This window comes from Amphibalanus amphitrite, unplaced genomic scaffold (genome assembly GCF_019059575.1).
Source record: "Amphibalanus amphitrite isolate SeventyFive unplaced genomic scaffold, NRLGWU_Aamphi_draft 000098F_arrow, whole genome shotgun sequence".
NCBI lineage: Eukaryota > Metazoa > Arthropoda > Thecostraca > Balanomorpha > Balanidae > Amphibalanus > Amphibalanus amphitrite.
This window is the reverse complement of record NW_024881593.1, coordinates 91,279-102,679: the sequence shown is the minus strand read 5'-3', so window position 1 is coordinate 102,679 and position 11,401 is coordinate 91,279. Positions and strand designations below refer to the sequence as shown.

The window sequence follows — 11,401 nt, the reverse complement described above, 5'->3', positions numbered from 1 at the left end:
ACTGTGGTACCTACCTACCCTGCCCCCTGACAAGCCTACGGTGGGCCCTGACATGACTTAGGTGCCCATGGGCCCTGACAGGCCTGTGGTGTCCTTGCTAGGCCTGTGGTGTCCCTGGGCCTTGGCAGGTTTGTGGTGCCCCTGTTAGAACGCAGGTGCCCTTGACAGGTTTGTGGTGCCTCTGACAATCCTAAATTGCCAACGACAGGCTTGTGGTGCCCTTGACAGGCCCATGGTGCCCTTGCGAGGCCGGTGGTTCCCCTGCGAATCCGATAGTGCCCCTGGCAGGCCTCTGGTGCCCCTGGCAGGTCTGTGGTGCCCCTGGAAGACCTGTAGTGCTTTTGCTAGGCCGATGGTGCTCCTGACAGGCCTGTGGTGCCACTGACAGGCCCGTGGTGCCCCTGCTAGGCCTATGGTACCCCTGGCAGGCCTGTGGTGCCCCTGTCGGCTGTCAGGCCTGTGGTGCTCCTGGCAGGCATGTGGTGACCCCAGGCCCTAAGTCATGACCCATGTGACCTCCACCCTGGGATTCGCCACTGATTAGTACCATGCGATGGCTTCTTGGTAATTTGTTACATGTAGGATTAATGGAATTTATCAAACGAGAATAAGGAAGAGACAAACACATAGGTACTTGGGGATCAGCTTAAAGTTAACCACACATACGGGCAGGGGTGTAATTTTCCTAAATGATTGTGGGTGCCCAGCTGTAGGGGCGCCCGGCGCCAGGCCGTTTTGGGGCGCGATAGATATTCTTTATGTGGGAGCCTAAATTAACACCGAATTTGATAACATTGCTAGCCGAATGGCGCTTCAAGTGACGTGTCTGACTAAGCAAATACACGCTTAAAAGTGGAAACTGACCGGAAGGACGTAAAAAGCTGTAGAGGGCGCCATCCAGTAGGAGGGGCACCAAATGTGGAGGCACCAGACGGTTACGACTTACGAGGGCGCCGTGAGACGATGAAAAGGGCGCCATTCTCTTGGGAGGGCGCCGAGTGATTGAAAACGCTATGTGGTCCAGGGGCGCTAAGAGGCCAGAAGGGCGCCGCACAGTCAGTAGTGCTACGTTGGTGGGGACGTGGGGACGCCAGATGGTTACGAGGGCGCATTGAGATCATGAAAAGGGCGCCATTCTCGTAAAAGGGTGCCGAGTGATTGAAAACGCTATATGTGGTTCAGGGGCGCTGAGAGGCCAGAAGGGCGCCGAACAGTCGAGGGATGCACGGTGAACAGAGACCTAAGGACGCGAGACGGTCAGGAGGGCGCCGTTAGACCATGAGAATGGCGCGGTGCTGTCAAAAGTGCGCCATTCTCCCAGAAGGGCGCCGAGTGATTAAAAACGCTATATTATCCATGAACGCGAGACGGTCAGGAGGACGCCGTTAGAGCATGCGAAGGGCACCGTACTCTCGAAAGGACGCTTGCAGCCTTGTAAAAGACTTGTGGGTGCATTTTCATCATTGTGTGGGCATACATAATTCAGGATTGTGGGTGCATATGCCCCCACAAAGAGATATAAAATTACACCCCTGCATACGGGGGTGAACTGCCATTTTCGTTTAGTAAAAATAAAATTAAAAAAAAATCATCGTGTCAGGGTTGTGACGAAAAATAAGTGGCCTAAATCCGATGAGAAAACAGGATTTGGGGGTACCCTAGGTTTGGCTCCTTGAGCCATGGTGCCCCCCCTTGTCTCAAATCGTTCCGCCGCCTATGACTCCTGTTATTGATACTCATTCATTTAGTAAGACTTGTTCATTGAGAGTTAGATTTTCCGCCGAGGCTGGATCCCTGATCCCTTTCTTTCGAAACCAAACAGGCTTCCCATATGCCCCTCAGTTTTGCTGTGAAGTGTGGCCTAGTTGAAACGAAGTTCGCATCTTAAATAAGTGCCTATTCGAAGGCGGTCCCAGGTTGTCGCAACTCGCAGGGATGGTGGGTATTACTATTGAGGTGTCGGGCCCGTGGGCCAGTGGCTGCGGAACACCGGGGCACTGCCGATTTTTGGTCCCATTCTTTCCATGCAACGCACAAAGGGTCAATGTCAAAATGCCAAAATCAAAGGGGCACTGTGCCCCGGTGCCCCCCCCCCCCGTTCCGCCGCCTATGCCGTGGGCGACGTTGTCTATCTTGGGCGTGGTATGGGTATCATTCGCAACCAAGGCTGGCCTAAATATTCGCTACAAATCACACTTTGTGTGAGACCCCATTATCAGCCACCCTCGGAGATAAAACTAACGAAAGGCCCAAAAGATCGAGTCCGGACAGCCAAGAAGCGCAAGCAGACGAGTATACGCACTTGGATCAGTACCGTGGATTTTACCGTGGATCTTGCTGCTCTCACTAAGGACTGAAGCCTTCTTCCCCGCTACAAACAATGCCGAAGTGGGTCCTCACTCCTCACTGCAATGGATGAAACGGTAACATCAAAATTGGCTAGCTCTCAGTATGGATTAACATGGAAATGATTTATTTGGGAATTTCTGCACGAAATGTTTGTCAACAGACATATTACACTAATGTTTATCAAACAATGTACTATCAAAACCATCGGAAATGAAGAACGCTTACCTACATGAACACACCCTCGTGATAAACATATCTACTCGTCCTTTTCCACTTCCCCACTCTGCGTACAACAGTCCAAAAGCTTCTTCAGTTCCAGTGATCGCTTCTTGCTGAGCGCTATACACCGATCCATCGCCTCCAATGACAGTTCACATCCTCCAGTTTTGTCCAAAAGCACCATGCTGTCGCCGGCCCAGGCCACTGTCACTGACGCCTCACACAGCATCTCCTCGTCTCCTGCCGGGTCCAGCACGAGCGTCTCCTTATCGAACACGGCTAGTGTGGCGGCCAGCGGCAGCGGGCCGAGCTTCAGCGGCGTCCTCTCGGCGGGTTTCACCCGCAGCCTCTCCTCGGTGGCGTCCCACTCGGCGCTGGGCAGGCGCAGGTCGGTGAGCGCCGCCGACAGCGCCAGCAGCGCCACGTCCAGCACGTTACAGTCGTGGCTCAGACAGATCAGGTCGCAGTAGAGCACCCAGACGGCCTGGCCAGCCTCGATGCAAAGCTGGGTGCGGTCGAGCGCGCCGGACGCGTCCAGCAGCTGCAGCAGCTGGGCGCTGGCCGTCTGCGCCGCCTCCGAGGGCGGGCCCGGCCGGAACCGGTGGTGACAGAGCGCCGGCAGCTCCAGGTTGGGCACCACCCAGCCGCGGTCGGGCGGCGCGTCCGTGGCCGGCGTGCACACCTCCGCCTTGATGCCGCAGAGCACCGACGTGTGGCCGGAGCGGCAGAACGCCGAGCCGTCCGCCGTCGTGATGCCGCCGCGTGTCACCACCGTGGCGCGTGCGGCGTCCAGTTTACGGCCGTCGGGTCGCTCCTCACACTCCAGGTGCAGCTTGTAAAGAGACTCAGGTTGGATGGCGCGCATGTCAGCCGCCATGATGAAAACAAAACGAGTGCAGAGTTTTGAAGAGTCTTGTTACTGTGAGCAGGACAAAAAATCACACATAGGGGCTATGAAGTTATGATAGCATCACATGAGGTACCTATACGTCCACTGAGAAATGCAGCAATAAAAAATTATCAAACCAACCGAAGAACCAATGATGTTCTGGTCTTCTTTGCTGGCCCCACAATTAAACTTTTATCCAGACAAAGCAATCAAAAATAGCCAGTAAAAATGAGAATAATACACATAAACTTGTTCACTTACTGAGTTATGACTATTGTTTACAGGCTGCATAATACCAGCATAATACAGCATAACTGGTGGCAACTGACATCCTGATATAAATGGCCACTGAAGAGCACTTGGGATCATTGATAAAAAATCGTTTTTAAAAGAAAGGCAAATATATCAACATTCCATAGCCCGAAAAATCAATCTCAAGACACCCATGTGATCATAATCGACTGTCAACATGTCACAAGTCATAGTGCAAAAAGATCAAAATTTTGAATATGTACCAATACAGTTCAGACTACAGAGTCAGTTGTAAATGGATGACAGTTGGGGAAACTACGAGGAGCCAAACAAAAATTGGATTAGCCAATCAGCGGCTAGAGTGGGCGGGGCGATGACCATATATGGTCATAAAATCAGACAACTTCATCTTTTCAATGAATTTTAGCATTCAAATGAAAAAATAAGGCATAAGAATGTTTTTTAACCACACAAGGCCTACACTCACCCGGTGCATAATTAACTGGCGGCTCTAAATCGCAGAGTTACAACGCAAGGTCAAACCGTGATTGGCAAATATGGCGGATTGAAACGGACGCGCCAAAAAATGTAAGCAGTACCGTGGTTTAAAAATGTCATTATTTTTATTATTTTGTTTATGGTTTTTCTAATTGTAGTTAAGTTATTATTTAAGAATTAAATATTTTTGTTTATTGTAATTAAATTAAATCTTTTAACAATTTTCTTCCATAAAACCAATCCATTTATTGAATGGCCAGCTGATTGTGACGCCCAGAACCTGCAGAAAAGCCGTTTTCCTATCGCCATTTTCGAGTCAATTCGCCGAATTTAATCAAATCACACTAATTCCTAGTGAAAAATGGAAGCCTTTTCTCTCCAATAAGTGGACGTGATACCGCAAGTACCGGCTTGTTATACCGTTTTTCACCCTTAGAAGCGGGGGCTGCATTTATGCCCATATATGGTCATCAAAAGTCCATTTATTGACCAATCCATTTTTTGACATTCGCCTCGTAGTTTCCCCAACTGATGATCCAGCATAGGTACCTTTTGAAATCCCAGCGATGCAACCTTTAAATTAGTTATTAAACTATGATCTCAACCAAGATCTTAACTCTCAAAAGGAAACGTCCCAGAATATACAGACATTAGACGATATAGACAAACTGAAACGATATGAAGAAACGCCCTAATGTCCTCTTACCTACGGTTCTACACACACGTGTACACGTGCATACATACACCACCTTCGGTGAAATGTGTTCTGGAAACGATGGAAGTGGAGGCGATATCCAAAAGCTGCTGATAAGACGAATTCGTGATTCGTTGATTTGCTATATGGCGCTTGAAAATGTTTTATCTTTGCCTTGCGATGAATTGAACACCACCAGTGCCTTGATTTTGTCTTAGCTGCGTGATATATGACGCCAAAAAATAGAGGAGGCGTGAAAATTTTGTACCCATATATAGTTATCATTATACTGTTGCGATTTAAGGGTTTTTATAGAATTATATGTCCTTAGGACGCCTGAATATAACTAACTTGAATTTAATTACCTACGAGTACCAACTTTTGTTAAGAAATAGCTGAAACGAAACAGCGAGACTCAATGGTAGAGATGAAATTGCATGCTTTTCATCCGAATTGGAATCAAGCTTGGAATCCTGCTTGGAATCAAGAAGAATCTGAAGTGTCCGGCTGGATCTTGCTAATTTTTTTGCAGATTGCGTTAGATCTTGATCTTTGTTTTCATTTTCGCTCACTCGAATCTTCATATATCATAATAATCTTTGAGAACTCAGGTGGACGGAAGACTCTTTATCTTGGATTTTCAGAATATCAAGGTTGGTAAACTTTCCCTTGCATTTTACCTGCATTTCGGCTATCAAGAAGATTGCCGAAATTTCAAAATTTTGTGCAAAGTCAGATGTGCACTCTTTTGTTGCATTATTATAATACAATATGGGTCATGACATTGACTTTTTGAGAGGTGGGATCAGCTTGAGCTGTGTGAACGTGGTGGGTGCATCCGTGCTGCATTTTGGGCTGCGGCAAGTACCGAGTGAATGCCCATGCCTTAGGATCAGTTACTTGCTGCCAAAAGTGTGTAGAAAGAATCCGCCAGTAGGTCAGTGAATCTTTGACAACAAAAATTTCCTAGGGCGCAAAGCTCCACTTGCCTAATGGGGATTTCTAAAATGCTTCAAATTAACACTTACCAGTAAATATAATTAATTCATTATTGAATAGCTCCATTTTAGTTTGGTGTTGGCTATGATCAATGATCTGCATGGTATTTACTACATAAGCACCCATTTCAAAATTCAACATTGAAAAGGGTGACAATTGACCAAATGCAGGTATGGGAAAGCAAGCTAAAATCAACAGCAAACAATATAACAGCAGTACTATGATGTGTCATGTGATGATCATATGCATGGCGTTTAAAAGTAAATGACAAATGGTTTGTGAGCATGGCAAAACCTTATATGACTTTTCATTTTTTCAGTCATTAGTTGAAGCCCCCTTGGTTTTGAATCAATGAGATTGTGCAGTTTTGCTTAGTATGCTTTCATATTTCAAGATTTGGTACTTGCTGCTTACCCTGATGATAAATCATACAACCTTTGGTTTTGGTGTGTGTTTGTTGTAGACTGTGAAGACGGCACTGCATTTTGTGACTAGAACATCACCTGATCTACTGTCTCACCTTGTATTGGCTTGGGATTATGTCCATGCAAGAAATAAAGCACATTCAGTGGATCTGCTTCCTGCATCAAGCAGCAGTGTTCCAACGACAACAAGTGGCTTCTGTGGCACACACAGCTGCCAGCACTGTCAAAAAATTGCACCAGATGGCCTGAGAGAACCCACTCGCCTCTTCCGGCAGAGGTGGACTGGTGCAGAGGAAGACGGGAAGCCCGGTGCTGCGGCGGCTGGTCGTCTGAGCCGGCGCGCTGATGGCGCTCGAAGAGGCGGACCGTATCCTGTTGCGCTCGCTGGCCGATGTCGGGTTCGAGGCGGACGAGGCCGGCTCACTGGCCGACCTCTCGCCAGGCCAGGTGTTCGCGGCAGTGGCGCTCTGCGTGCGGCACGTGCGTCCAGAGCTGGCTGAGCGAGTGGCCAGCAGAATGCCGGCCTCGCTGTCGGCCCGGCTCAACATGTGCACCGTCATGGCCGACTGCTGTCGAGAGCTCGGCTTCCGCGGCGACATCGGCTACCAGACGGTCCTCTACGGCAGCACCAAGGAGGTCCGCGGCGTGATCGCCTTCCTGGTGGACAAGTTCCCCAAGCAGGACCTGCTGGTGGTGGAGCCGTCGGCGGACCCCAACTCGGCGCTGCTCCGTGCCACGCAGGCGGCGCTCAGTGATGCTCTGCAACAGCCGTGGACGCCGCACTACTGCCGAACGACTGGCCAGAGGGTACCGTTCGCCGCCGAGAGGCTGGACGTCGAGGCGGGATCGTTCGTCACGCTGCAGCCGAGCAGCGGTGCGGCGGTGGCGCCGTCCGTGCTGGACTGGACGGCCCGACTGCTGGTGGCAGGAGACAGGCCGGCGCGGACCGGTTCCCGACCGCCACTGCCGCCGGAGGCACTGGAGATGATCACCGAGGCTGAGCGACAGTTCCCTCGGCTGGAGCCTCAGTCGGTAGCGGCGCCCGTCGCTGCTGCTGACGTGGTTGTTTCGGCAGATGTGGCGGTGCAGGAGTCTGCTTCCGCTGATTCTGTGATGGAGGAGCCGCCAGTGGAGCAGGAGTCGGAGCAGGACCGGCGAGAGCAGGCCAGACTCCAGCAGGAGCAGGAGCTGGCCGCCGCCAATGAGAGTCTGGAGCGGATCCGCGCCTCGCTGGAGGCCAGCACCAAGGAGTACCAGCTGCTGCTCCAGGAGTGTACGGAGCGGCAGGCGGAAGCGGCGGCGGAGGCGGCTCTGCTCAGCGAGCGGCGCGCCGGTCTGCCGCTGCGCCAGCGGGCCCGGCAGGCTCTGGACGCCGGCGGGGACGCGGTGAGCGGCGCCACGGCGGCTGAGCGCGCCCGGCAGCGCGCCGCGCACCGGCACGCCGAGTGGGAGACGCGCCGCGCCGACCTGGAGCGGACACTGGCCGAGCTGCGGCGCACGGCGCGCGACGCCCCGCTCGAGGAGCTGGCCCGCCGGCAGGAGGAGCTTCGCAGTGAGCTGGCGCAGCGCGAGCGGGCGCTGGCCACCCTGCAGGGACAGGCGGCCGGTCTGAAGAAACACGTGAAACGAACGGCGTACACCAAACGTATCCTCGAGATCGTCGGCAGCGTGCGCAAACAGCGAGAGACCATCACGGCCAGCATTGAGGAGACGAAGGCGCTGAGGAAGAGCATCAACACCACCTCGGAGAAGATCGCGCGCACGTTCCAGGCGGCCGAGGAGCAGATTTTCCCGGAGGCGGCCGGTAACGAGTGGTCGCGCGCCTCGTACCGCGGCCTGGTGTCGCTGCACGACTGCTGCTCCGAGCTGGTGAACCTGGTGGAGCAGACGGCGGCCGTGCTGCGGCGCGGCCGGCGCGTCCAGGAGATGATCGACCAGGAGAGGAGCAGGCGCGTGGAGGTGACGCTGGAACAGGTGCGGGCAGACCTGGAGAAGGTGCGCCTGGAGAACCAGCAGCTGCAGCGCGACGTCTGAGCAGTGCCGTGTGCTGCAGTGGGGCCCGACGGCGGGCGGGCGTGGCCTTCAGGCTGGGTGCTAGGGAAGCTGTGGATGACAGGAGGTTACCGATGTAAACGCAGCGTTATCGCATATTGCGCTCTTGTGCCATTCCATGATCCTGTTAGGGACCCTCGCGGTCAGTATGATTTTGTATTGCATTTGGTGCCTTGCGAACTGCGGTTAATGGCTATGATGTAGGTAATTGCTGCACTTTGCTAGAGACGTCCAACGATGTGTTTGAAGCCATTCCTGGAAAAAGCCATATTTAGTACGAGAGAGGGTACGCCAAATAAGTGATTAACCGATCATTATCATAATTGATAAATGATCTAAAGTGATTATGTTCAGCATGTTGCCTGGGTCCTATTACTCTGCTAGGTGGCATGCGCTGTGTGATTTACGCATAGTTCCATAATACGTGATCAATGCTCCTTTAGCTATTCCAACTACCAAGGGCGTGTTTATAGTCCATCGCTTGGTAAATGGCACCTTTAATTTCTGTGAGAAAAAAAAAAATAAATTGTATCACGAATCCGCATATCAAATACATTATCGGCTTTCGTTGCCGTGAATGCGCTTTTGATTGAAGACGTGATGGCTTGGCAATAATACCGTTCGTAGTGACCCGGAATCTGTTTCTTGGTGATTACCACAGGATTGGTTTTGGTCAACGGCGCACTTGAAATATGAGCTTCACTTACTCAGGTTCTTAAAAACAACTTGATTGTAGTAGATTATTGGAGCAAAGATCCTTGCCCAAATGAACTGCATACAAACTCAGTGAAACCTAAATGTATGTACTAAAGAGCAACTATGACGTGAACTGTGACCTTCAGGAGAGTGGGTTTCCCATCACATACCGGATGCACCCAAAATGGTCGAATAGGTGGAACGAAACATAACACCACATTCCAGTCGACCGACGCTAGTCATCAGCTCGTCAAAGCAAACTTAGTAGCCAGCATGTAATGTTTACCATAGGACAACATTCAGCTATTATAACGCATAGCAACAACCAGGCGAATCGCGGGACCCTTTACAATCCTGACCTCCAAAGCGTCCAGGACTGAAGAGGACGTTATCCAGACCAGGAGATTAATCAGACGCCGCCTATCTCCAGGGAGTCCGGGGGCACGACCAGCCGACGGGGCTCATGTTCGTCGTCCACCCACGTACAAATAAACACCGTGGCACCGTCCGAAGCCCCGAGACCGCCGGCCGCGTCCGCGTGGGTGTGTGTGTGTGTGTCGTGGGAACCAGACCTGCGTCCACTTGTACTAGGCCACTCATAATTGGTGCTAGGAGCTAGGGTAGGATCGATATGCCGTCTCACCGGCGCTGTATGGTGTGTTCCAGAGATGGCGTAAGTCTGCAGCCTGCGAGGCTGCGGGGTCCACGCCAGCCCACATCGGTCGATGCCGGTCATAGACAGTATGATGTGGAGATTTTCTACCCTATTCAACTATATCCGAGGTGGGTGAGACGCCGGTCTTTTGTGACGCTACTTTGTTTAGGTGTGCTTCGATTTACCGGAGTTCTGTTCAGGTCTCCCTTTATTGCAAACCAGTTTACCATCTATACTAATTACTAAACGGATGGCATTTGGCAGTGTTAATTCTCACTGCTTTGGTCACACATACGGCCTACTGTTTATCCATCGTTTGGTTAAATTTCGTACAGCCCACTTGTTAGAACCATATTATTACGGGGCATGAACGTTTCATCCCCGCACATTTTACAGAGTCCCGCCATGTTTCACTGACTTTCACCTCCGTAGATCTCCCTTTGACACCGCTCCCCTCTGCAGGTGGAGTTCGGAGCGGCGCCTGGCGCGTCCGCGAGACTCCCAGTCAGCTCCTGTCGGACGACCGGGAGGACCGTGATGAACAGCGCTTGGAGGAGGCGGCGGCCGGACCGCGCCCCCGCGGCCGGCGGGCCGGACCGCCGCCGCCGCCGCCTCCTCCGGTCCGCGCCGCGGCTCCACTGGCGGTGAGTCAGCGCTTCCGGACGCTAGGCGGCCGTCGCCGGGCGCCCGGGCGGGTCGTTAGTCACAATGCCTGTGTACCGGGTGCCTACGGGGGGCTGGTCGCGCTGCCTACAGCTGCCTGGGTCGATTGACCAATCGCAGGCCGGGAACGGTGGTGTGATCCGTGACGTAGCCCATCTGCCTGCGGCCGGTGGCTGCCTGGACTATGTCCGCAGTAGGCAGTGTGGTCCTGACTACGGCACTGCTAGGCAGCGCCGAGATACTAGCAAAGCCCCATGGTGTGTTTCGATTCTCGAAAAAGGATGTGCAAGGTATGTGGTAACAAATGTTTATCTATCGATGGATGCCTAATGCCTATCGCCGAAGCATTAATTGTGTGATAGTCAATGCCATTCTTTCCAGAAAAAAATGTATCGCTGTTACCATCAAAATTGTGTTAAACTTGCAAGTAATCTTTTTTTTAAAATATTTTTTAAATAATCCTCTTTGATATTTTTCCCGTTATTATGAGCCGGTTTTGATTTGTTATTGTGTTTTGACAAATGTCAACACAGGATACTTTTTGACCCACGTAGGTCCGCTGTTTGGGTTAGGCACAAACCATAGCAAACTCGCGGCTCTTCTTTGTCTATACTACACGCTTGAAATTTGCTAATAGACAAGCGGCAGGCAGCGTTAGAAAGATTGACGGCAGCAATTTTGATATTACTCTCGTCAGCTATTAGGTGAGCTGCAGTAAATAGCGCATTTAGCGCGTTGTGTTTTTCCTTTGGACTTTGGTAATATGATTGTAAATGTTGCAACTTTTTTGCAACTTTTTGGCATTTCGTCCGTTGATTTGGCATGCTTGTGTTTCCGTTGTACGCTGTGTTCCGGCCGTGTCTAACAGGTGCCCCCCTCCGCCACAAGCCGTGTCTGACCGGTGCTCCCCTCCCCCTTAGTCCGTGTCTGACCGGTGCTCTCCTCCCCCGCAGTCCGTGTCTGACCGGTGCTCCCCTCCCCCGCAGTCCGTGTCTGACCGGTGCTCCCCT

At 51.9% G+C, this 11,401-nt stretch overlaps 2 protein-coding genes across 4 annotated transcripts; one reads left to right on the top strand and one right to left on the bottom strand.

Annotated features, from left to right (window-relative positions):
- Positions 1–2,444: 2,444 nt before the first annotated feature.
- On the bottom strand, positions 2,445–4,978 carry LOC122380431 (exosome complex component RRP43-like). 3 transcript variants are annotated; one of them, XM_043363582.1, is made up of 3 exons: positions 4,759–4,894; positions 3,960–3,966; positions 2,445–3,489 (listed from the first exon to the last, which is right to left on the bottom strand). In XM_043363582.1, exon 3 carries the CDS (start codon positions 3,443–3,445, stop codon positions 2,606–2,608), a length of 840 nt encoding a protein of 279 aa, XP_043219517.1. In that variant the 5' UTR covers positions 3,446–3,489; positions 3,960–3,966; positions 4,759–4,894; the 3' UTR covers positions 2,445–2,605. The 3 variants fall into 3 exon arrangements, with proteins under 3 accessions (XP_043219517.1, XP_043219519.1, XP_043219516.1); XM_043363584.1 differs by lacking the exons at positions 3,960–3,966; positions 4,759–4,894 and adding an exon at positions 4,957–4,978 and having other exon boundaries at positions 2,445–3,487; XM_043363581.1 differs by lacking the exon at positions 3,960–3,966 and having other exon boundaries at positions 2,445–3,487; positions 4,757–4,894.
- Positions 4,979–5,361: 383 nt separating this feature from the next.
- On the top strand, positions 5,362–9,038 carry LOC122380430 (coiled-coil domain-containing protein 22-like). The gene is made up of 2 exons (XM_043363580.1): positions 5,362–5,554; positions 6,601–9,038. The coding sequence occupies exon 2, from the start codon at positions 6,671–6,673 to the stop codon at positions 8,357–8,359; it is 1,689 nt and encodes a 562-aa protein (XP_043219515.1). The 5' UTR covers positions 5,362–5,554; positions 6,601–6,670; the 3' UTR covers positions 8,360–9,038.
- The last annotated feature ends 2,363 nt before the right edge of the window (positions 9,039–11,401 follow it).